This window comes from Gadus morhua, chromosome 23 (genome assembly GCF_902167405.1).
Source record: "Gadus morhua chromosome 23, gadMor3.0, whole genome shotgun sequence".
NCBI lineage: Eukaryota > Metazoa > Chordata > Actinopteri > Gadiformes > Gadidae > Gadus > Gadus morhua.
The window spans coordinates 19,203,578-19,229,147 of record NC_044070.1 but is presented as its reverse complement, the minus strand read 5'-3'; the positions used below and the strand labels follow the sequence as shown (position 1 = coordinate 19,229,147).

Sequence of the window (25,570 nt, the reverse complement as noted above, 5' to 3'; positions counted from 1 at the left end):
CAGGCGGCGGCCCCGGGCCCCTCCTCCAGCTCCACCCTCTCCGACTCCCCCAGGGCCGCGCCCACCCCCCCGCCTCCTCCCGCCGCCGCCGCCGCCCCTCCGTCCTCGGCCCCACGGCGCGCCCCCTACTCCTCCTCCTCCTCCTCCACCCTGACCCTCCCCCAGCGGGACGGGGAGCCGTACTCCCTGAGCCCCGCCCGCAGCGTCTCGGCGCTCAGCTGTCACCTGGTGTGTGGCGGCGGCGGCGGCGGCTCGCAGCAGCGGCTGGGCCTCGGCGAGTCCAGCGTCAGCCTGGCCTCGGACGCCTCGCTGCCCGGCGCCCACCTGGAGCTGCACAACCGCCTGCGCCTGCTGCACAAGTACGGAACCGCACCTCCTGTCGGCTGCTGCTACCTGTCTGTTGTGTAGTCGGTGGGAGGAAGTCGGTCACCTCACTTCCTGTCTGTTGGTGTTAACCTGTTTGTTGTGTAGTCGGTGGGAGGAAGTCGGTCACCTCACTTCCTGTCTGTTGTTGTTAACCTGTCTGTTGTGTAGTCGGTGGGAGGAAGTCGGTCACCTCACTTCCTGTCTGTTGGTGTTAACCTGTCTGTTGTGTAGTCGGTGGGAGGAAGTCGGTCACCTCACTTCCTGTCTGTTGTTGTTAACCTGTCTGTTGTGTAGTCGGGGGATCTGACCTCTTAGCTTAACCTCAAGCAGAGTGAAATCACTTTGAGAATAACAAGAGAAATGTAGCGACTTAACTGTGGCGTATTACCTCCTGTCTCCTCCCTCCTATCTCCTCCCACCTCCTCTCTCCTCCCTCCTATCTCCTCCTCTCTCCTCCCTCCTATCTCCTCCCCCTCTCTCCCACCTCCTCTTCTCCTCTTCTCTCCCACCTCCTCTCTCCTCTCTCCTCCTCTCTCCACCCCCTCCCTCCTCTCTCCTCCCTCCTCTCTCCACCTCCTCCCCCTCCTCCTCCCCCTCCTCCTCCTCTCCTCTTCTCTCCACCTCCTCCCCCCCCCCCTCCTCCTCCCCCTCCTCCTCCTCTCCTCTTCTCTCCACCTCCTCCCCCTCCCCCTCCTCCTCCCCCTCCTCCTCCTCTCCTCTTCTCCACCTCCTCCCCCTCCCCCTCCTCCTCCCCTCCTCCTCCTCTCCTCTTCTCTCCACCTCCTCCCCCTCCCCCTCCTCCTCCCCCTCCTCCTCCTCTCCTCTTCTCTCCACCTCCTCCCCCTCCCCCTCCTCCTCCCCCTCCTCCTCCTCTCCTCCTCCTCCTCCTCCCCCTCCTCCCCCTCCTCCTCCTCTGTGTGTGTCTGCAGTGGGTCTCTGCCTCCAGAGCCCTGTCCCCTGGGAGAGGTCCAGCTGACCCTCAGACACAGCAGCCAGCGCAACAAGCTCATAGTGGTGGTCCACGCCTGCCGGTAACACAACCACACAATACAACACAACTACACACGACAACACAACTGCACGCTACAACACTGCACTCTAACACAACACAACAAGCTCATAGTGGTGGTGCACGCCTGCCGGTAACACAACTACACGATACAACACAACTACACACGACAACACAACTGCACACTACAACACTACACTCTAACACAACACAACAAGCTCATAGTGGTGGTCCACGCCTGCATATTACACAACCAGACACTATAATACTCCACAATATTACACAACTACACACGACAACACTGCACTTTAACACACTCCTGCTGGTAACATTACACACCCTAACACATAACACCTTACAACACAACACTGGTATGATTGTGTACTTGTGTAGTGGTGTTGTGCGTGATGTGTGGTGTTGTGTAGTGTGGTTGTGTAGTGGTGTTGTGTAGTGGTGTTGTGTATGATGTGTGGACGTTGTGTAGTGTCGTTGTGTCGTGGTGTTGTGTAGTGGTGTTGTGCGTGATGTGTGGTGTTGTGTAGTGTCGTTGTGCGTGATGTGTGGTGTTGTGTAGTGTAGTGGTGTTGTGCGTGATGTGTGGTGTTGTGTAGTGTTGTTGTGCGTGACGCGTGGTGTTGTGCGCAGGCACCTCCTGGCGTTCCACCGGGACAGTGCCGACCCGTTCCTCAGACTCTACCTGCTGCCCGACCGCAGCCGGGGCGGCCGCAGGAAGACCTCGGTGATGAAGAGGACCCTGGACCCCGTCTACGACCAGACGTACGACTACACACTGCTACACACTATACACAACAGCACACACTGCTACACACAACCCACTACACACTTCTACACACTACTACACACTACACACTACATTAATATAGATGGCAGTATATTATACAAACAATATGTTTTTTTATTTTATTGTGTGTGTGTGTGTGTGTGTGTGTGTGTGTGTGTGTGTGTGTGTGTGTGTGTGTGTGTGTGTGTGTGTGTGTGTGTGTGTGTGTGTGTGTGTGTGTGTGTGTGTGTGTGTGCGCGTGTGTGTGTGTGTGTGTGTGTGTGTGTGTGTGCGGGTCATGTGTGTGTGTGTGTGCGTGCTTCTGTGTGTGTTTGTGCCTGCGTGCGTGCGTGCGTGCGTGCGTGTGTGTGTATGTGCGTGCGTGCGTGTGTGTGCGTTTGTGTGTATGTATGTGTGTGTTGTCTGTGTGCATGCTTGCGGCGTCCGTGTATGTGCGTATGTATGTATGTGTGTGTGTGTGTGTATGTGTGTGTGTGTGTGTGTGTGTGTGTGCGTAGGTTTGAGTTCAGTGTGTCCATGGTGGAGCTCCACAGGAGGTCTCTAGACGTGGCCGTGAAGACCGGAGGCAGAGTTCTGACCAAGCACAAGGGGCTTCTGGGAAAGGTAGTTCTATCACACGCTTCACACGCTGCCTATACCAATTATTCGACGAAGGCTATTCCCCACTATTCACGGAGCCTGAGGTGAATAATTGCTTAGGCAAGATAACACTTTTTGCCGGGATTTGTTTGATTTTATTAGCGGTTTATTTGTTTTTTATTAGCGTGACCAGACGACCGTCAAGCAATATTCTGAGTTTGAGATCTCAATCATGAGATATTGCCCAATATCCCGAGATAGCGAACCAATCAAAATGGGCCATCTTAGGAGGTTCATATGTAGCATATACTTAAGAGTGGCTGGATGTAGCATGCGTGACGTCTGTTTATTGAGTGTATAATATGCATGTTGTGTTACCAGGTGCTGGTAGATCTGAGTGGAGAGGATATTTCTAAAGGATGGACACAGTGGTATGTACTTTATACTATTGTATATATTGTAAATATTATCTTATTACTGTTGACTATCGCTGGAGGTTTATATTATTATGCATACATTATATGCATATTTATTTATCAGATTATTACTGTTGACTATCTTTAGAAGGTTATGGGTAGAAAACATGAATTAACAGTATATTAGTATCATAATGCAGAACTGATACAGGTTATTATATGTAGATATTATATATGTTATATTCATGTATTAATGGTGTTCTCTTTTTCAGGTACACTCTGACGGACGGATTATCAAAGAGTCCATCCTTGAAGTAGACAGAATACGGACACACACACACACAAACACACACAAACACACACACACACGCACACAGGTGAATCACACAGGGGACACACACTTCTAGGTCGGACCTCCAGTTTGTTCTTCCAGTTTTGTTTCCTCAACCTCAATTCTTCCAATGTAATGTGATTTTTTTGCTGGGGTGTTTTCTTTGTGTGTGTGTGTGTGTGTGTGCGTGTGCGGGTGTGTGTGTGTGCATGTGTGTGTGTGTGTGTGTGTGTGTGTGTGCGTGCGTGTGTGTGTGTGCGTGTGTGCGTGTGGCAGTAAAGCCTTTGCAGAGCATCGACTGCCTTCTTGTTCATGAGGTGTCCGTTGTTGAAGTGAACATGTAAACGCTACCACACGTCACTCACACACACGGTTACGTGAAACAATATGATTCTGAATATGATGTTGTTTAACTTCCTCCAGGGTTGTTATGAACCGTTCTATACTTCACACGTCCCTGTTGTGTTATTTCAGATATTGTTTGTGATATATTCTGGAAGATTCTGTGGCCATGGCAACAGGGTTTTTGACAGCAGATGCACGTAGCGGTCTGACCTTTGACCTTATCCTTCCATTAATTACACACTAATTAATTCTTATTTACGTGTGGGATACCGGTCGCTGTTTCTAAGAGAATGCTCCTCTGGGCAGAGTGAAAACGGGTTTAAAGTATGTTGTGATTCAGACTCTGAAGGCTCGCAGATGCTCTAGAGCTGGGGTTCTAGACTAACTCGAGATGAACCTAGAGCTGGGGTTCTAGACTGGCTCTGATATGCTCTAGAGCTGTGGTTCTAGACTGGCTCTGAGATGCTCTAGAGCTATGGTTCTAGACTGGCTCTGAGATCCTCTAGAGCTGGAGTTCTAGACTGGCTCTACGATTCTTGTTCAGGAATGATTGTTTGAACTAAAGTGAATGACTTGAAGAGTATTTAAGCTGACTTGCATTGCTTTTCTTTGGGGTTTTTTGAGACCGTATTTTGGGTTTTTGAAAGCGTTATGTGGCCATATCTGTTTTTAAACCATGCATTTCTAAGTGTGTTTCATCTTTTAGGCCTGTCATGTTTTATCATCTACCCTGTGCCTTAAAACTCTGTATAATTCTGGCATTTTGAAATTATAACTTTGAATGATAAGCACCCCAAGGCTTTTAAAGAATGAAATCTCTCTCTTGTGGTGTCGTCTGATTTATTTAGTAGACTATTGGACCGCTGTTCCCCGTTTTGAATATCTGCCAATCTGCTAATAAGATTTGTAATGTTTAATGGGGGGTAGGATGGCTCTTACAACCACTGCCCCTGAATGTCATTCGTCTCATAATAAATTATTTAAATCAAATAGTTTAATATTGACGAAATAGATGATTGCACATGCGTAAAATGATAAGGAGTTTAATCCCTTGATTTTATAATTTGATCAACCATGCATTTGTCACCGTTATATGCCGCCACCTAGTGGTCGTAATGGCGCACAACTACAACGCGTCAGAGAACACGTCGTTGCGTCATGACGCACAGAGGAAAACAAATTTGCGCGGGTTCTCGTGTTGTGTACATGGACGTTAATGAAGGTTGTGTGCGGCGTGCCTCTGAATCACTCATCATAAAGACCTCTAAAGTAAGTATTCATCATCTCAATACGGGATTTTGGTATCCTTTATACATGTTTATGCTTTGAGGCTCATTTGGCGGGTTAGTATGTAAGTTTATGTGTGGATATATAATATCAAAGGGGAATGACGGCCGTGTTTATGTTGACAATGGAGAGTCCCATTCATAAAATATACACTATACTCTATATACTCACTATGCTCAGCGGTTAACCTTTCAAAGTAATGTGTAGTGAACAGGATCCCTAACGTAAAGTTGCTCCAACCCTAACGCTACCAAAAGTTGTTTGGATTTGGAAGCGACGGTAGAGAGGTTGTGTATGCGTCTCATACCCAGGCTCTCGGAGAGCTGCGCTACCGCTTGGTTTAAGTACAGTCGGATGTAGCTGGTATCGCCATCATAGGGGATCATTAAGTACAGTCCGATTAGGGCTGGTATCTCAATCATTAGGGGCTCAATAAGTACAGTCACGTGAGGCTGGTATCTCCATCATTATGGCTCAATAAGTACAGTCACGTGAGGCTGGTATCTCCATCATTTGGAGGGATCTGTCACGTCCTAGTGTGTATTGTGTAGTCTAGCTCAGATAAGGTAACCTTATCATTTAACTTATATCTGAGCATAACATATCATTTAAAATATGTATGCCATTATTTGTGGGAGCGTGTGTGGGAACCACACTGATTACTTTAGAATCATTGTAGAATATAACATTTAATATGTTAACTATAACTAATATTAGAATATAACGTATGATATATCTTATATTAGAATGTATCATAACATATATAAAATAATATACCTAATATGAGAATAAAATATATGATACAACTAATATTATGACATATATAATATCTAATATTATAGACATAACTAATATCATAACATAAGAGGTCTTCGTCATGTATTGACCTCTGACCCCAGGTGGGGCCATCATGTCCAAGAGGCAGGGGTTCCTGGACTCCGTCAGCACAGAGAAGGTGGAGGACTTCCTCCGCTTCATCCACCTCCATGTAATGTACCTCACTATATTAACATGTAGAGATGATTCTGTATGTATTAACATGTAGAGACGTTCTGTCTGTATTACCATGTAGAGACGTTCTGTCTGTATTACCATGTAGAGATGGTTCTGTATGTATTAACATGTAGAGACGTTCTGTCTGTATTACCATGTAGAGACGTTCTGTCTGTATTACCATGTAGAGATGGTTCTGTATATATTAACATGTAGAGACGTTCTGTCTGTATTAACATGTAGAGATGGTTCTGTATATATTAACATGTAGAGACGTTCTGTCTGTATTATCATGTAGAGATGGTTCTGTCTGTAGTCATCTGGCCATGGTTCTTACCCCAAGGTTCTGTCTCCGTGGTTCTCACCATGTTGTTCTCTCTCTGTGGTTCTGACCCTGTTGTTCTGTCTCTGTGGTTCTGTCTCTGTGGTTCTGTCTCTGTGGTTCTGTCTCTGTGGTTCTCTCTGTGATTCTGACCCCATGGTTCTCTCTGTGGTTCTGTCTCTGTTGTTTTGTCTCTGTGGTTCTGTCCCCATGGTTGTCTCTGTGGTTCTGTCTCTGTGGTTCTGTCTCTGTGGTTCTGTCCCCATGGTTCTGTCTCTGTGGTTCTGTCTCTGTGGTTCTGTCCCCATGGTTCTGTCCCCATGGTTCTGTCTCTGTGGTTCTGTCTCTGTGGTTCTGTCTCTGTGGTTCTGTCTCTGTGGTTCTGTCCCCATGGTTCTCTCTGTGGTTTTGTCTCTGTGGTTCTGTCTCTGTGGTTCTCTCTGTGGTTCTGACCCCATGGTTCTCTCTCCATGGTTCTCTCTCCATGGTTCTCTCTCCGTGGAGCAGAAGGACAAGACAGAGCCCTTCGATGTGGCGGAGGTTCTGCAGGAGCTCCCCCGGGACCAGAGGGAGGTTCTGGGGGGCCGGCTGCTGGCCCTGCTGCAGGGGGTCCTTCTGAACCGGCCCCCGGGGGAGTGGGGGGCGGAGCCTGGGGCGGAGCCTGGGGCGGAGCCTGGAGCAGAGGCCATGGAGGTGGAGGGGCCGGTGGACCCGGTGAGTTCCCCACACAGGCTGGGTAACAGTGGGTATGAATAGTATACCTCTATAAACGTTTGTGATAGAACTACTTTATTGTTCCTCGTGTATAGGACTATAGGAGTTTGACATTGAGTGGCTCGTTATTAGTTATTCTCCAACTTTCTCGGAAATGATATCAACATCAAATAGTTGAACTGGTTTGGAAGGTTTCTAGTTACGCCGGTAAAGCTTTGTTGGGTAGAATCCAGGATTATTTTATGGGATAAATTGTTTTCCAAACATAATACCAGGTTTCTCTATTATTATTATTTACTTTTTTGGGCTCTTAGTATCATAAGAATTCTCTGAAAACTAAATTGACAGATCTACACTTGTAGGTATTCTGTAGATTTTGATATGCAGCATGCTGTACCCTATGTTTGCATTGATTACATAGGTATTGATATGCAGCATGCTGTACCCTGTGTTTGCATTGATTACATAGGTATTGATATACAGCATGCTGTACCCTATGTTTGTATTGATTACATAGGTATTGATATACAGCATGCTGTACCCTATGTTTGTATTGATTACATAGGTATTGATATACAGCATGCTGTACCCTATGTTTGCATTGATTACATAGGTATTGATATACAGCATGCTGTACCCTATGTTTGTATTGATTACATAGGTATTGATATACAGCATGCTGTACCCTATGTGTGTATTGATACAGAAGCAGACTATCGCCGTGGTGGAGGGTGTGACGCTGGTTGCTACGGTGACGCTTAACGTCCTCCAAGATGGCGAACCCTACGACTCCCTGCTGGAGTGTTCCAGACAGCTTCACGGTGAGGAACCATGGGGACGCTACGCACGTTACCATGGTGACGCTACGCTTGACAGCCCAAAGTCTCTCACGCCTTCATGTGTTGACTTCCTGTCTGTGTGTTGACTTCCTGTCTGTGTGTTAACTTCCTGTCTGTGTGTTGACTTTCCGTCTGTGTGTTGACTTCCTGTCTGTGAGTTGACTTCCTGTCTGTGCGTTGACTTCCTGTCTGCCCCCTGACCTCCTGGCGGTCCTTCCTTTGTGTGTGTTGACTTCCTGTCTATGTGGTGACTTCCTGTCTGTGTGGTGACTTCCTGTCTGTGTGGTGACTTCCTGTCTCCACACAGGAACACCAGACAGACAGTGATTTCCTGTCTGTCTGGTGACTTCCTGTCTATGGTGAGTTCCTGTCTGTGCGTTGACTTCCTGTCTGTGTGTTGACTTCCCGTCTGTGCGTTGACTTCCCGTCTGTGCGTTGACTTCCTGTCTGTGCGTTGACTTCCTGTCTGTGCGTTGACTTCCTGTCTGTGTGTTGACTTCCTGTCTGTGTGTTGACTTCCTGTCTGTGTGGTTACTTCCTGCCTGTGCGTTGACTTCCTGTCTGTGTGTTGACTTCCTGTCTGTGCGGTGACATCCTGTCTGCCCCTGCCCTCCAGACCTCCTGGGGGTCCTCCCTCCCTCCGCCGCCCCCCTGCAGCAGCAGGTGCTGCGCCTCTGTGAGCTGTGGTGGAAGAAGGGGCTTCTGGGAAAGGAGCCGTTCGGACGCACCGCCTTCCTGATGGCCCTGCAGAGGAGCCTCTCTCTGAAGAAACCAGTCAGTACAAAGAGTCCTATAAACCAGTCAGTACAAAGAGTCCTATAAACCGGGCAGTACAAAGAGTCCTATAAACCAGGCAGTACAAAGAGTCCTATAAACCAGGCAGTACAGAGTCCTATAAACCAGGCAGTACAAAGAGTCCTATAAACCGGGCAGTACAAAGAGTCCTATAAACCGGGCAGTACAAAGAGTCCTATAAACCGGGCAGTACAAAGAGTCCTATAAACCGGGCAGTACAAAGAGTCCTATAAACCGGGCAGTACAAAGAGTCCTATAAACCAGGCAGTACAAAGAGTCCTATAAACCAGGCAGTACAAAGGGTCCTATAAACCGGGCACTACAAACCAGTCCTATAAACCAGCCAGTACAAACCAGGCAGTACAAAACAGACACATAAACCAGGCACTACAAACCAGTCATATAAACCAGCCAGTACAAACCAAGCAGTAGAAATCAGAGATATACCCCAGTCAGTACAAACCAGCGATATAAACCAGTGGGTCCAAACGGTTGCATGTGCCCATGGTGTGTGCAGGGAGCAGAGATCCAGAGGCTGTGGGCCCTCCACGCGGTGCTCCTGGGTCTGGACTTCACCTCGGAGGACAACCAGCCCATGGTGCAACAGCTGCTGGAGTGCTTCCTCAGGATGAACTTCGTCCGCAGCGACGACGTGAGGACCCGAGTCTTCCCCACAGGAGGGTTCCTAGGAGCGCAGCCTTGAAGCTCAACCTAGCTAACCCGAGCGCTTACGATCGCTAGGTTAACCCACGTGTACAACATACAATGAGTGCGTGCATTAAGTGCCAGGACGTCCAACATACGATAAGTGCATAAGGGGGGGGTGTGGGGGGTAAGAGGGGTGAGGCGATGCAGAGTCTATGTGAACTCTGAACAGGTATGTCTTGAATCTTCAGCATTGGGCCGCCTATCCCAACCAAGCTAGGAGCATAGGAGCCTCCTGTGTGTTGGCTGATATCAGAACGCCATCCTGAGGAGGTCAACATCAAGTGTTGACCTCCTCAGCCTCCTGTCAGATTGGGAGACAGTTTTGCCGTCTAAATGATGACGTAGATGACCCGCCGCATGAGAGGCCTAAGCACATTTATTCATCTGATATTAACACACTCAATCCCGGTATATTCAAACGTAATGGATGCTTTCTTCAGGACGGACGCCAAGCAGGTCACGTGAGTTCCATGGGGGCTGATGATGTCACTTCCTCTCGCAGGGGAAGCGTTTCCTGGTTCTCCTGTTCAGCTGGAACGTGGACTTCATCTGGATGATCCACGGGACCATCAAGAACCAGCTGGAGTTCTACAACAAGTAGGAACCACTTCAGGCTCTCAGAACCACGGCAGTCCAGATAGTTTCGATCCAGAAGTGTTCACGTCACTTTATCATTACCTTCCTACCAGAGAAATATTTTGCTCTGCGATTAAAAATAAATAAATAATAATACTTCAAATGATGATTGGAAAATAAAAAAGCAATATTTTACAGAAATACGGTCAGGAACAGTGTTGCCAGATTGGGCCAGTCTTCCTGCCCAATCTGGCAACCCAAAAGGGTTGCCAGATTGGGCGGGAAGTCTGGCCCAATCTGGCAACACTCATATTCAGGAAGTCAATCTGGCAACACCGGTCAGGGGACGACTCACCTCCCCCATAATTCTTCGCTCCAGGGCGATGACCAATCACATCGCAGAGATCTACTTCCGGGCGTGGAAGAAGGCCACGGGCGACTTCCTGGAGAAGATGGAGAGCGTTTGCGTCCAGGACCTGATGAAGAACGCCATCCTGCTGCACAGGACCTCCCCCGTGCACGGGAACGTCCGCCAGGTGGGTCAGGGGGGGGTCTCCCGGGTAGAACCGCAGTCGGGGCTCAATCCCCAATGTCCTCAGACCACCTGTAGGCCCCTTAGAGCAAGTTGACCCCTAGCCCCTACTTGCTCCTTAATGACCCGTCTCTGTACTGTCTAACCCCTACCTGCTCCCTAATGACCTGTCTCTGTACTGTCTAACCCCTACCTGCTCCTTAATGACCTGCCTCTGTACTGTCTAACCCCTACCTGCTCCTTAATGACCTGCCTCTGTACTGTCTAACCCCTACCTGCTCCTTAATGACCTGTCTCTGTACTGTCTAACCGCTACCTCCTCCTTAATGACCTGTCTCTGTACTGTCTAACCCCTACCTGCTCCTTAATGACCCGTCTCTGTACTGTCTAACCCCTACCTGCTCCTTAATGACCCGTCTCTGTACTGTCTAACCCCTACCTGCTCCTTAATGACCCGTCTCTGTACTGTCTAACCCCTACCTGCTCCTTAATGACCCGTCTCTGTACTGTCTAACCCCTACCGGCTCCTTAATGACCTGTCTCTGTACTGTCTAACCCCTACCTGCTCCCTAATGACCTCTCTGTACTGTCTAACCCCTACCTGCTCCTTAATGACCTGTCTCTGTACTGTCTAACCCCTACCTGCTCCCTAATGACCTCTCTGTACTGTCTAACCCCTACCTGCTCCTCAATGACCTGTCTCTGTACTGTCTAACCCCTACCTGCTCCTTAATGACCCGTCTCTGTACTGTCTAACCCCTACCGGCTCCTTAATGACCTGTCTCTGTACTGTCTAACCCCTACCTGCTCCCTAATGACCTCTCTGTACTGTCTAACCCCTACCTGCTCCTTAATGACCTGTCTCTGTACTGTCTAACCCCTACCTGCTCCCTAATGACCTCTCTGTACTGTCTAACCCCTACCTGCTCCTCAATGACCTGTCTCTGTACTGTCTAACCCCTACCTGCTCCTTAATGACCTGTCTCTGTACTGTCTAATCCCTACCTGCTCCCTAATGACCTCTCTGTACTGTCTAACCCCTACCTGCTCCTCAATGACCTGTCTCTGTACTGTCTAACCCCTACCTGCAGATCATGAGTTACTTCCACAAGAGGAAGGGCTGCCAGCGCGTCGACCGCATGCTGTTTGAGCTCTACAAACCCATCCTCTGGAGGGCTCTCTCTGTACGGACACACGCGCCCACACAGACAGAAACACACACACGCACGCACACAGATGGAAACACACACACACACGCCCACACTGACGGAAACACACACACGCACGCACACAGATGGAAACACACACACACGGCCACACACACGGAAACACACACACGGCAACACACACACACACACGGAAACACACTCATAGAAACACACGGAAACACAGGACTCGTGTATGTGCTAATGTGTCACCAAGTGTGTGTTGTGGTCACGTGGCGCTAAGCTTGTGCCGTGTCATGTGACCAGGCTCCTAACCACGAGGTGCGGGCGAACGCCGCGCTGCTGTTCACCGAGGCCTTCGCCCTCCACGACCCGGCGCAGAGCAGCCAGGGGATCGACGCCGCCATCCAGAAACAGCTGGACACGCTCATGGTAAGGCCGTTACCATGGTTACTGTCTCCACACCGCCCAGCGGCCGGGCACAGCCGTTAGCATGGTTACCATACCCGCACCTCACGGCGTCCAGACACAGCCGTTGCCATGATCACCGTACCTAGACCTCACAGCATCCAGACACAGACGCTACCATGGTTACTGTCACCACACCTCCCAGCTTCCAGACACGGACGTTACCTTGGTTACAGTCCCTACACCTCACAGCCTCCAGACACTGCCGTTACTATGGGTACTACTCCTCACAGAATCTAGACACAGCTGTTACCATGGTATCTGCATATCACAGCATCCAGACACAGCAGTTACCATGGTTACTGTCCCCAAGGGCCCTCTTAAGTTGCGCCCTCCAGACACGAGCCTCACAACAGTTACCACCCCTAACCACCATTAATTAATTAATTCATATTTGCATCAGGTTATCATTTTTGTCCTCATCATCAGGATACAGAACCAAGGGGGAATATTAAAAACACTAAAGTCTCTGACATACGCAAACACAGACGCAGACAAACACGCAGACACACACGCAGACACGCACGCAGACACGCACGCAGACACGCACGCAGACACGCACGCAGACACGCACGTGGACACACACGCAGACACACACACTGACACACACATACACCCTCACCCCTGATCACCAACGGCTGAACACGAGGCCTCTGACGTCCGTCCTTCACCCCCCCCCCGTCCCCCCAGGGCCTGCTGGACGACCCCCACCCCCTGGTGCGCTCCACCGCCACTCTGGGGGTCTGCCACATCCTGGCCTCCTGCTGGGAGTTGCTGCCCCCCACCGTCATCACGGACTTCCTGAAGAAGCTGGTGCTGGAGCTGGCGGCCGACAGCAGCTCTGCCGACGTCCGCTGCTCGGTGTTCAAGGTACAGGAGCTGACTGTACACGACATGTCTCCTGGGGTGGTGTAACATCACTCCTGGGGTGGTGTAACATCACTCCTGTGATGGTGTAACATCTCTCCTGTGATGGTGTAACATCTCTCCTGTGATGGTGTAACATCTCTCCTGTGATGGTGTAACATCTCTCCTGTGATGGTGTAATAGGGTCATGTATGTAATATCACTACTGCGACGTATGTAATATCACCAATGTGACTAATGTGGTGATCTCGGGTGAAGTCTGACCCGTACAATGTGTACTTTCAAGACTCGAGCTTCCGATAATCGTTACGTTTCCAACGGTATAATCAAGTAGTTTGTTTAAAGGAGACCTGTTATACCACCAGGTGTGAGTGTGATGCCCCACATGACATCACTAGATGTATCAGGGGCTTGAACTAGATGTGTCCTACCTGCTCCTTAACGACCCGTCTCTGTCCTGTCTAACCCCTACCTGCTCCTTAATGACCTGTCTCTGTACTGTCTAACCCCTACCTGCTCCTCAATGACCTGTCTCTGTACTGTCTAACCCCTACCTGCTCCTTAATGACCCGTCTCTGTACTGTCTAACCCCTACCTGCTCCTCAATGACCTGTCTCTGTACTGTCTAACCCCTACCTGCTCCTTAATGACCTGTCTCTGTACTGTCTACCTGCTCCTCAATGACCTCTCTCTGTACTGTCTAACCCCTACCTGCTCCTTAATGACCTGTCTCTGTACTGTCTAACCCCTACCTGCTCCTTAATGACCTGTCTCTGTACTGTCTAACCCCTACCTGCTCCTTAACGACCCGTCTCTGATTTTACGTCTGATTTCACGTCTCAAGTCTCCTTGGATTAAAAATCACTGCTGGACAACTGAATGGTAACACTAAGTGTGCTGTGTTGCCTACTGCAGTGTCTTAGCTTGGTGCTGGACAACGCCCTCAGCCACCCTCTGCTGGAGAAGCTCCTCCCAGCCTTGAAGAACAGCCTCCATGACACCTCGGAGAAGGTCCGCTCCAGCTTCCTCGACATGCTGCTCAAGGTCAAGGCTGTCCGCGCCGCTAAGGTACGATGACGCTAACGCCGCAAAGCTACCATGATGCTAACGCCGCGAAGGTACAATGATGCTAACGCCGCGAAGGTACCATGATGCTGACGCCGCGACGGTACCATGATGCTAACGCCGCTGGGGTACCATGATGCTAACACCGCTAAGGTACCATGATGCTAACACCGCCAAGGTACCATGATGCTAACACCGCTAAGGTACCATGATGCTAACACCGCTAAGGTACCATGATGGTAACGTCACCAAGGTACACTGATGCTAACACCGGTAGTCTGTTCTGGTCCCTATGTCTGGACTGGTTTGGTCTCACTGTGTCTGGTCTGACCTGGACTGGTTTGGTCTCTCCAGTTCTGGTCCGTGTGCAACATGGACCACCTGCTGGCCCGCCTGGCGCTGGACTCCCAGCCGGTCTCCAAGCGCATCGTGAACCTGCTCTTCAAGTCCTTCTTCCCGGTCAACGGGTCTGAGACGGAGGTGTGCTGCCGCTGCATCACCCTGATCCAGATGAACCCCCGCGCCGCCCGCAAGTTCTACCAGTACGCCTACCTCTACACGGCGCCCACGAATCTAGGTACTGCGACGTCTGGTCCTAGTAATATAGGTACTGCAGCCCCCCGGGCTAGAGCGTCCTGTCCATAAACTGTTCTCTGGACCGTCTTAGACATTACAATTACAATTAGGGCATTTAGCAGACGCTTTATCCAAAGCGACTTACATCGGTTCATACACACATTGACACACCGACGGCAGAGTCAACCATGCAAGGCGACAGCCAGCTCGTCAGGAGCAGTTAGGGTTAAGTGTCTTGCTCAGGGACGCGTCAACACTCAGCTAAGAGGTGCTGGGGATCAATCTAGCAACCTTTCGGTTACAAGACAACTGCGCTACCTCCTGAGCTAAGCCGACCCACAGACATCTTTAACTATTGTCTACAACTATTTAACAGAGGTTTTAAAAGAATGATTTCAGACAGATGTTACAACTAATTTCCAGACTGATTTCAGTTGGATTTCCAGACAGATTTTTTTTTTACGACTGAATCCCAGACTGACTGTTATCTCTGGCTCCAGTGAAGCTGATGCATTCGATCCGTCGTGTGCTGAACACCTGCATCCCGAGCCAGGCGGACGTCAACCAGGCGGACGTCACCCAGGCGGACGTCAGCCAGGGAGAGCTCAGCCAGCTCAGCGACGGCAACAAGGAGAACGACAGGGTAAGAGACGCATCAGTGTTGGTGCAGAGGCTAGGATGTGCTCCCGCCTTACTGATGGGGCCTAAAAAAAAAATTTGTTTGGTTCTGCTTTCCGACCGACCCGTTCAATTTATGTGCGACCCAAATTATTTTATGAGCTTTAAAAAAATAAATAATGCAAACTATAATTACGTTTTGGTACAGCACCTCTTCATTCTGTACAAGGATGAGTGAATTTTCTCGTTTTTAAATGAGAACAACCTACCTATCATTCGCTGCCGCTGGAAAAAATAAAATAAAAAAGTTTCTCCTCGTAGAAACTTTATTTTTTTTTAGGCCTGACTGCTGTAGTTCGTTCTGTTTTGATAATCATCTCTTAACCTCTCTACTAGAAGCAGCTAGTTGTCCATCGGTTACTACTGCTATGATGGAAGGGCAGTGTTTCCTATCTGTTGGCCACTAGCTAACTACTGCTCACCTAGTTGGCTGTTATGGGCGTCAGACAACGTGTGGGGAAGAAGACGCTCAAAAATAAAAGGTGGTGACAGATAATGGTTCATTTTGGAAGCTGGGTAACTGGAACTGCATTAGTGAGTATGGTGTTAGTAACTGGTTGGTAACAACTTTAGTTCATAATCTGTGATTATTGATCAGATGGATAACATGCCGTCTGCTAGATTGTAACTAGTAACTAACTAGTTCATGAAGCTCTACTAACTATTTACGAATGAGATGTGTTTTCAGATGGAGAACTAACTGTCAGCTAGTTGGGAACTAGTAACTAACTAGCTGGTAACTAGTTATTAACTAGTTGGGTAGTTAATACTTCATTCGTAATTTACTGTTTTCAGATGGGCAACATGCTGTCTGCCAGTTGGTTACTACACTAACTAGTCCATTACTAGCCATGTTCCTTCTATCAGGTGGAGAACTTGCTGTCTGCTAGCTGGTTCCTACACTAACTAGTTCCTAACCAGCAGTGCTCCTCTCAGGTGCAGACCCTGCTGTCTGATAGTTCCTAACTAGTTAGTAGCCAGCGGTGTGTCTCCTCTCAGGTGGAGGACCTGCTGACCGGTGGTTGGTTACCAGTCACTAACTAGCGGTGTCTCTCAGGTGCAGACCCTGCTGTCTGATAGTTCCTAACTAGTTAGTAGCTAGCGGTGTGTCTCCTCTCAGGTGGAGGACATGCTGACCGGTGGTTGGTTACCAGTCACTAACTAGCGGTGTCTCTCAGGTGCAGACCCTGCTGTCGGCCCAGGACCCCGGCCTGGTGGCCAGCCTGCTGGAGGTACTGGTGGTTCTCTGGAGGAGCGTGCAGAAGGCGCTGGACCACAACAAGGAGGCCCAGCACTACACCGTGGCCAAGTTCGGCGCCGTCATGTCCAAGTACTTCAACACCTTCGAGGTGAGCCCTGGGGCGCGCTGCTGCCCCCCGGTGGTGACGCAGGGTATCACAACAATACAGACGGCAAAGACGCTATGTAATACCAGTTTTAGAAATGAAAAGATATTCACTTTTTGTTTTGACACAAAAAATAGAATAATTACAGAGATTATATTTTCAAACAGAATATGAGTTAATAAGTACTGTAAAGTTAAGGTAGGTTGTACATTATTAAAAAAAACAGCCACACAAACCCTGCAAAAACCCTCACTAGTCCAGCTGAGGGCAGTATAACACCAGACGGAACAGGTGTGACGGAGGTCAGGACATGACTGCCTTAAGGAGGTCAGCATGACCAGATAACTAGCCTCCACAAGGACAACAGTGACCAGGTTTCCATTAGTTGCATTTTTTTTTTTAGCTTGAAAATGTCTCAACACGCTCCGTGTGTGTGTGTCCGTGTGTGTCCGTGTGTGTGTGTGTGTGTGTGTGTGTGTGTGTCCGTGTGTGTGTCCGTGTGTGTGTGTGTCCGTGTAGGGTGAGCGCTCTACGGTTTCTCTAGTGTTCCTGGCCTCGATGATGCCTCCTTCTGCTGTTCCAACCTTCAGGTGACACCTCCTCTGTCCTCCTCTTTTCTCTTCTGCTCTCTTCTGCTCTCTTCTCCTCCTCTCTCCTTCCCTCTCCTTCCCTCTCCCCTCTATCAGGCATCGACTCCTTCTCCATCTCCTCTTATCTCAAGAGGAGGCGTCACTCCCTTACCAACCCTCAGCTCATACCTCCTCTCTGCTCCTCCTCTCCGCCATCATCCTCTCTTCTCTCCATCTCCCTCTTCTTCCCCTCTGTCTCCCTCTCCTTCTCTCCTCCAGTCCCATCAACCTCCTATCATCCTACATCTGATGTCTTCAGGAAGGACATCTCTTCCTCCTCTATCTTCCTCTTCCTCCTCCACCATCCTCCGTCTCTCTCCTCCGTCTCTCTTTCATCTCCCTAGTGGCTCTGACTCCTGCTCTGTGTGTGTGTGTGTGTGTGTGTGTGTGTGTGTGTGTCACTAGCTGCGGGGTGCTGTCCAAGCTGCGGCGGATGGATACGGGTGCGAGCCAGCTGCAGTTCGGCCAGCTGATAGACTGTCTGTGTGGCTGGGGCCAGGCGGGCGAGGTCCTGGACCTCATCAGCCACTGGCTGACCGAAGCCCTGCCCAGGCCAGCGGTAAGACGGGTGCACTGGCAGGGTCTGCAGCTCAACGCAGCCCTGCTGGGTCCAAACCAGTGACGAGCAGGTGCTTTACCTCGGTACTCTGACCTCTGACCCCTCGTCTGACCTCCGTCACTGACCTCTATCACAGCGCTGTTGCATCAGCTGTAACATTACCTCAGTTAAAGAGAGGACGGGTAGTGTTTGAGTCAGAGGGTCTGACTCCCAGCCCAGAGGTTGTGGGTTCAAGCCCCTGATTCAGAGGGTCTGACTCCCAGCCCAGAGGTTGTGGGTTCCATCCCCAGAGGATCAACAGTCTGCCAGAATTCCCTCTGAAGTTTCTATGTATAAAATCGTCTGCTCACTGACACCTTGGTGCACCAGCTGCCACCAGGCACCAGGGGGGGCTGTGACCAGTGTCTCTCTGTGGTTCAGGCCAAGGCGAAGCCGGGGCGGAAGGTGAGGATCCAGGAGACGGCGGAGGCCAAGCCGGACCTGGGCCTCTCCTTCCTGGAGTACCTGTTCAGCCGCTCCTCCACCCGGGAACACGTCCTGCCTCTGAGCCAGGCCTCCCTCGGGCCCCTCCACAAGATCCTGGGGGCCTGGAACGTACGGACACACTCTGATCCCTATCAGCTTTATTATGCGTCTTTATTTATTATCACTCTGAATCTAATACTTTCCCTCAGGGGCCGTGACTCGTCTGTTACTACCTTAGGGACTCATCTTTTACTCTAACCTTAACCGCAGTTACACTTAATGATCTTAAGATCACTTCAGATACTGCTGCGTCATTTATTACCAAACCCTTTGTTTGTGTTTTACTCTGTGTGTTGTGGACTCGGTGTCTGTCTGTCTACACAGGCGCTGTTGGGGTGTGTGTGTGTGACTCTGTCTGTTGTCCTCCAGGCGGTGCTGTTCTCAGTGTGTGTGTGTGTGTGTGTGTGTGACTCTGTCTGTTGTCCTCCAGGCGATGCTGTCCTCAGTGTGTGTGTGTGTGTGTGTGTGTGTGACTCTGTCTGTCTGTCCTCCAGGCGGTGCTGTCCTCAGTGTGTGTGTGACTCCGTCTGTCTGTCCTCCAGGCGGTGCTGTTCTCCTCTCTGAGCGGTGGGGAGGTGGACCGGGTCGACCCCCTGGTCCAGACCGCCTTGAAGGCCTTCACCCTGCAGGCCCGGCTCTCAGCGCACCTCCAGCACGCCTCGGTGAGTCTACACCTCCACCACAACACTACACCACCTCCCCCACAACACTACACCACCTCCACCACAACACTACACCACTACACCACTACACCAACACACACCTCCACCACACCACTACACCACCACACACCTCTAACATGCAGAGGAGAGTCTCTACACCTCAGCTACAACAATACACCGCCACACACCTCCACCACAACACTACTCCACCGCACGCGACCACACCTCCACCCCTCTACGGCCTCTTCTCCTGGTGTTCCCCCCATGTGGCTTCGTGAAGCCGCTCCCTTGACCTGGCGCTCTCGGAGCACGTAGCTCTTAGCACGTAGCACCTAGCCCCTAGCAGCACGTCTTCCTGTGGCGTCTTCCTGTCGCTGGGGATGAGTCACTGTGTGAGGAACACGGAGCCAGCATTCTGATTTCACTTTATTCTCCTGAGACAGCGCTCTCTCTCTCCCTCTACCGCTCGCTCGCTCTCTCGCTCTCTCGTTCTCTCTCTCTACCTCTCGCTCTCTCGTTCTCTCGCTCTCTCTCGCTCTCTCGTTCTCTCTCTCTACCTCTCGCTCTCTCGTTCTCTCTCGCTCTGTCGTTCTCTCTCTCTACCTCTCGCTCTCTCGTTCTCTCTCTCTACCTCTCGTTCTCTCTCTACCTCTCGCTCTCTCTCGTTCTCTCTCTACCTCTCGCTCCCTCTCGCTCCCTCTCGTTCTCTCTCTACCTCTCGCTCTCTCTCGCTCTCTCGTTCTCTCGTTCTCTCGCTCTCTCTCGCTCTCTCGTTCTCTCGCTCTCTCTCTCTCTCTCTCTCTCTCTCTCTCTCTCTCTCTCTCTCTCTCTCTCTCTCTCTCTCTCTCTCTCTCTCTCTCTCTCTCTCTCTCTCTCTCTCTCTCTCTCTCTCTCTCTCTCTCTCTCTCTCTCTCTCTCTCTCTCTCTACCTCTCTCTCTACCTCTCGCTCTCTCTCTGCCTCTCGCTCTCTCTCGCTCTCTCTCTCTCTCTCTCTCTGCCTCTCGCTCTCTCTCGCTCTCTCGCTCTCTCTCGCTCTCTCGCTCGCTCTCTCTCTCTCTACCTCTCGCTCTCTCTCTCTCTCTACCTCTCGCTCTCTCTCTGCCTCTCGCTCTCTCTCGCTCTCTCTCGCTCTCTCGTTCTCTCTCTACCTCTCTCTCTCTCTCTACCTCTCGCTCTCTCTCTGCCTCTCGCTCTCTCTCGCTCGCTCTCTCCCCGTCTCTCTCAATTCAAAGCGCTTTATTGGCATTGAAAAGTCACATTTACATACTCGTTAAATACCGCTTGTACTCCCTCTCCTGACCATCTCTTCCTCCTTCCCTGCCTCCCCTTCTCCCTCCCCATCTGAACCCCGTCCCTTGTTGCGCCAGGCCCCAGAGAGCCGTGACTTCCTGAGCTCCCTGGAGCTCAGCATGGCCTGGCTGGAGGAGAGGGTGCTGCCCTACCTGACCACCCCCAGCCCAGGCTCCGTCCCCGGGGAGGGAGAGGCGGCTGACGGGGGGGCCAAAGGGACGCTGGAGCTGGCCAAGGACATTGTGGAGGTGAGCCTGCCCCCAGAACCACATTATCACTGTCGGTATGTTTCATACGGTACGGGCTTAGTCATTAGTTAATGCCGTTTATTGGGGTTTACTTCGATGGGGACGAATAGAGACGTGTGCAGTATGGCTGGTTAATCATAATGTTCTCATACGGAGGCAGTCCACCAGAACAGAGGCCATTTCACCCACTAGAAGCTGAAGGACGGCAAGCCATTCCCAACTAGTCGCACACAATTAACAGCCCTAAGATCTTACCTACAGTACCTTCCCATGATTAGAGTCCATAGTGGCTGACATGTTATTGGAGCATGTTGGGGAGGACTGAGTGTCGCAGAACGTGGCTCCGAGTGCTCTGCTGTCCTTGGTCGACGACGGAGCTAGAAAACACCCACAATGCAACGCCAGCCCCCTCCTCCAGGACTAGTGTCGGCCCCGTGGTATTTCTCTGTTTTCTGCCAGCAGCCATTCTTCACAGGCGACGCATTCTGGCCCCCGTTGAATACCCGTCCATTTTAATGAGTAGTGTTACTGCAGGGGCAAGACTGGACACGGGGCCTTGGATTCAAGGACACGGCATGTAGATGAGCTCGCTTATTCAGGGAGATGTATATCGGTATTGATTCTGCCCTGTGAAACACTCTCCTCAGGAGGCCACAGACATGGACCAGCATAGCCTGGTTTTAGATTCCTGGTTTTTCACCTACCGTATTTTTCCGCACTATAAGGCGCACCGGAGTGTAAGCCGCAGCAGCTAAATTTAATAATGTGTACATATAGAAGCCGCACTGGAGCCCGCCGCTTAAAGGTGGGGGGGGGGGGGGGGGGGGGGCGGCGGACCGGTCATAGAGCAGGTTACCGTCCACCATAAAGTTGGTGGACGGTAACCTGTAAAATCCATAGTTAGGAGGTCCCCTAGTGGCCGTTAGCTGTAATAATCCATAGATTAGCCGCACCGAGCCGAAAAATGGGAAAAAAATTGCGGCTTATAGTCCGAAAATTACGGTAGTTTATAACATGCACGTTTATCAAGTTCTTTGAAGTTAGGATGTACTTTATTGATCAATTTATGTTATTGTTATTATTTTTTAATGCTTGGTTTCACCTCTGGTTTCATACCGGGTTTATGTACCTGTTTTAACCTCTGGGTTCACACCCGGTTTATATACCTTGTTTGACACCTGGTCTATAAACCCGGTTTCACACCTGGTTTATTTACCGGGTTTCACACATGGTTCATACAGCTGGTACCTGGATTCACAATGGTTTTGAATTGTTGACTGATTCCACCTTGCTGTCTCCTAGATGAACTGTTGAATCATGGCTGCTGCTTTCTTCCTATTTCTCTGTTTGTTTCCTGCTCAGGGTTTCGTGACGGTGTGTCGGGACGTGCTGTTGGTGGGTTTGGGGGACGAGGAGTTCAACGGTCAAATCCTGCACTTGTGTTCTGTGATCCTGCTCTCAGGTGAGGCTGTCCTGGACCGGGTCACAACCCGAAACCCATGACCAGGTCAAAGGTCAACGCAGTGTTTCCCACAGAAATTTTGGAGACTATGGGGGGGGGGGGGGGGGTATGGAGCGATTGTTGAGGGGGGGGGGGGGGGTTATGTGGCGATTTTTTTTTTCCCAATGAGAGCGACACGAACTTCGTCTGAGCAAAAAAAAAAAAAAAAAAAAATTATAATAATAATAATAATTCATGTGCACGCAGAGACTATGGCGGCCGAAATTAGACTATGGCGGGGCGCCATAGTCTCGTCAATGTGTGGGAAACACTGGTCAACGTACATGCATGCTCTTCTCACCTGCGTAACTTCATCAGTTCACAGGATGTACAGACCTGTATTTTCTGGATTTATGTGTATCGTTTAACCGAGAGAGTCTGGTTGACCTTTTTTAAGCTAGATGTGTATTTTATTTAAAACGGATTAATGGTTCGTGGCCAAAAGCAAATACCACTAACGACTTCACTGGAACAAAGACTGTAGGCACAGATGTTGAAAGTTATTATATAATCATTATATATATAATCTTTTATTATATAAAAAAATATATAACAACCAGAAATCTGATCACATGCCAAAACAGTTTGGGAACCACTAGATAGTCTCCGCTTGGTTCAGAGACTGACAGAGTGGGGGCGGCATGTGGCTCATGCCGCCCCCATGAGCGGGTTGACTGGTGACCGGAAGGTTGCTGGTTCGATCCCCGGCTCCCCCTAGCTGAGTGCCGAGGTGTCCCTGAGCAAGACGCCTCACCCTGACTGCTCCCGACGAGCTGGCTGTCCCCCTTGCTTCCTTGCTGACACTGTGTGAATGTGTGCATGAATGGGTGAATGTTGGGCCATATTCAGACGCGCTTTGAGTGGCTACTGGTTAGAAAAGCGCTGTATAAACGCAGTCCATTCACTGGGCTGTAGTGGGCGAAGATGAACTCTTCGACGGAGTCCCCTGCGAGAGAAGCCCAATGCTTCGCTCCCATCCGGTCACAAGTCCGTGTACCATTTACTGACCGGGGGGGGGGGGGTTCTCCATGTTCCAGAGAGAGGCTACCTGTGCATCCCGCTGGTGCTCTCCGTCCTGAAGGAGGTGACGGAGGCCAGCGTTCCCCGGGAGGAGCGGGAGGAGCAGACCCCCCAGGAGGAGGACCCCAGCGGCCTGACCCTGGGCCTGGTGTCCAACACCTTCCAGAAGGTGGTGGAGCGGCTGGTCTGGGTGCTGAGGAAGAGGCCGGAGGAGGGGCGGACGCTGTGCGGGGCCGCCGGCCCCCCCATGGGGGACTTCCTCCAGGTGGTCCAGGCCTGGGGGGCGGCGCCCTCCAGCCCTCTGGAGGGGGTCTTCTCCACGCTGTTCGCCGGCGTCTTTGTGGAGATCAGGCACCGGCTGCAGAAGGTTTCTAGAAAGATCATTAATGTTCTGTAATATGAGCTGTTGGGACACGCCCACTTACCACTGAGTGTGTTGGTTATACCTTGTTATATACCTGGTGTCACGCCTGGTTATATACCTGGTTTATCACCTGGTGTCACACCTGGTAATGTAACTGGTGACAAACTGAGTTATCACCTGGTGTCACACCTGGTTCTGTAACTGCTGTCCCACCTTGTGTCACACCTGGTTCTGTAACTGGTGTCTACCTGGTTCTGTACCTGGTGTCTACCTGGTTCTGTAACTGATGTCCCACCTGGTGTCACACCTGGTTCTGTAACTGGTGTCACACCTGGTTCTGTCACACCTGATGTCACACCTGGCTCTGTAACTGGTGTCAAACCCGGTTATGTCACACCTGGTGTCACACCTGTTTCTGTAACTGGTGTCACACCTGGTGTCCAGGCGTCCACGCAGGAGGAGCTGGCGGTGCCTGAGGCGGTAGAAGACCTCCCTCCTCTCTCCAGCACCCTGCTGTCAGTCATCCTCAAGAGCCCTGCAGTCACCAGGTCACACACACACACACACACACACACACACACACACACACACACACACACACACACACACACACACACACACACACACACACACACACCATACGTTCATTAATTATTGATTCATTCATTACAATGCTCATGGGCTTCTGTGTACTAGCTGCATCTACATGATCATAACTGTGTGTGTGTGTGTGTGTTTGCAGGGCCTTCCTGGCGGAGGTCAGCGCCTCGGTGGACTCGGAGGACATCGACTGTGTGATGGGGCTGGCCGCCTCGTTGCACGTCCTCAACGTGGTCACCCACGGTGAGTCCCCCGCCCCGTCCCGTCCCGTCCCGTCCCCGTCCTCTGATGTCTGCTGAGTAACGCTGTGTGTCTGTCCAGCCGGTCAGGGGAGGTCCGCTGTGAAGAGTGCCGCCGTGTGCATCCAGAGACGGCTGCAGAAGATCCCCGCCGGGCGTGTGGGAGACACACAGAGGTACGCACGCTCCAATCAGGTGTCACTCCCAATCCGGTTCAACGGTTTAACGTGACCCAACTCTATAACCTGGTTTTACTCTTTCAAGTGGTTTAACAGTTTCATGTGACCTGGTTTACCTCTTTAATCTGGTTTAGCTGTTCCACGTGACCTGGTTTAACTCCTTAAACCGGTTAAGGTGTTTCACGTTAACTAGTTTCACTTTTAAATCTGTTTCAACTATTTCATATGACTTGGTTTAACTCTTTGATCTGGTTCAACTATTTCACGTGACTTGGTTTAACTCTTTAATCTGGTTTAGCTGTTTCACGTGACCTGGTTTAACTCTTTAATCCAGTTCAACTGTTTCACATGACCTTGGTTAACTCTATACTCTTGTTTAACTCCTTAAAGTGGTTTAATTGAATAAGGTAGAACACTTTATCTGGTTTAACTCTATTCATTTATTCCACTGTAATCTGTTTTAAAAAGTGAAGTCAGGTCAGAGATTTCAATCTGGTTTAACTGTTAAATGTCCCCAATCTGGTTTACCAGTTCATAATGTCATCGATGTTCTCTCCACAGGTTAATCTACGAGTCGTCGGTCAAGACATTAAATAATGTTCTCGATTTCTGATTCATTTTGTTGGTTTCCTACTGTGTGAATGTTTTTATGCTTTAACCTTGTAATAAATGCCTCTATACTTAAAACAACAGTCTCTATTGAGTCAATGCATGGATATTAATCAGATTTTCCATTGGAAAGTCTGTAAAAATGGGTGTGTGGGGGGGATGTATTGTGTCAGAATTAATAAAGTTACTGAAACAGCCCTTCCCTCACGTCTCTTTAACAATTAAATATGTATATTTTCTACATGGTATATAAACTACATTGTTTCAATACAACCAATATACATTTGTATGCCTGTGCTTGCTAATTCAGGAGAACTGTATATGTGTTGACACTATGAATAAAGCGGTCCATCATTCATGAGGC

The 25,570-nt window shown here is 50.1% G+C and overlaps 2 protein-coding genes across 5 annotated transcripts in view; both read left to right on the top strand.

Moving 5' to 3' along the window:
• esyt2b (extended synaptotagmin-like protein 2b) overlaps positions 1-4,669 on the top strand; it is a 34,894-nt gene extending 30,225 nt beyond the window's left edge. For all 4 annotated transcript variants that reach the window (XM_030349065.1, XM_030349068.1, XM_030349067.1 and 1 more), the window contains 6 exons: positions 1-359; positions 1,296-1,397; positions 2,021-2,152; positions 2,675-2,780; positions 3,138-3,187; positions 3,445-4,669. The exon at positions 1-359 is cut by the window's left edge and continues 72 nt beyond it. In XM_030349065.1, the coding sequence (XP_030204925.1) occupies positions 1-359; positions 1,296-1,397; positions 2,021-2,152; positions 2,675-2,780; positions 3,138-3,187; positions 3,445-3,490 (795 nt within the window). In that variant the 3' untranslated portion in view covers positions 3,491-4,669. The remainder of the gene's footprint in view (positions 360-1,295; positions 1,398-2,020; positions 2,153-2,674; positions 2,781-3,137; positions 3,188-3,444) is intronic.
• A 355-nt stretch (positions 4,670-5,024) lies between these two features.
• ncapg2 (non-SMC condensin II complex, subunit G2) lies at positions 5,025-25,567 on the top strand. Its single transcript, XM_030349064.1, has 26 exons — positions 5,025-5,117; positions 6,035-6,123; positions 6,958-7,164; positions 7,871-7,985; positions 8,620-8,777; positions 9,316-9,450; positions 10,009-10,103; positions 10,462-10,618; positions 11,706-11,798; positions 12,087-12,212; positions 12,939-13,118; positions 14,031-14,183; positions 14,535-14,757; positions 15,257-15,399; positions 16,613-16,783; positions 17,300-17,370; positions 17,815-17,968; positions 18,389-18,562; positions 19,036-19,155; positions 20,524-20,694; positions 22,057-22,156; positions 23,233-23,582; positions 24,024-24,127; positions 24,322-24,422; positions 24,501-24,594; positions 25,159-25,567. Exons 2-26 carry the CDS (start codon positions 6,046-6,048, stop codon positions 25,208-25,210), a joined length of 3,525 nt encoding a protein of 1,174 aa, XP_030204924.1. The 5' UTR covers positions 5,025-5,117; positions 6,035-6,045; the 3' UTR covers positions 25,211-25,567.
• Positions 25,568-25,570: the final 3 nt, after the last annotated feature.

Coding starts and splice junctions, on each gene's coding strand:
- ncapg2 (XM_030349064.1), top strand. CDS start 6,046: ATGTCCAAGAGGCAGGGGTTCCTGGACTCCGTCAGCACAGAGAAGGTG. Junction 10,619..11,705: donor TGCACGGGAACGTCCGCCAG/GTGGGTCAGGGG, acceptor CCCTACCTGCAG/ATCATGAGTTACTTCCACAA. Junction 16,784..17,299: donor AGTACTTCAACACCTTCGAG/GTGAGCCCTGGG, acceptor GTGTCCGTGTAG/GGTGAGCGCTCTACGGTTTC.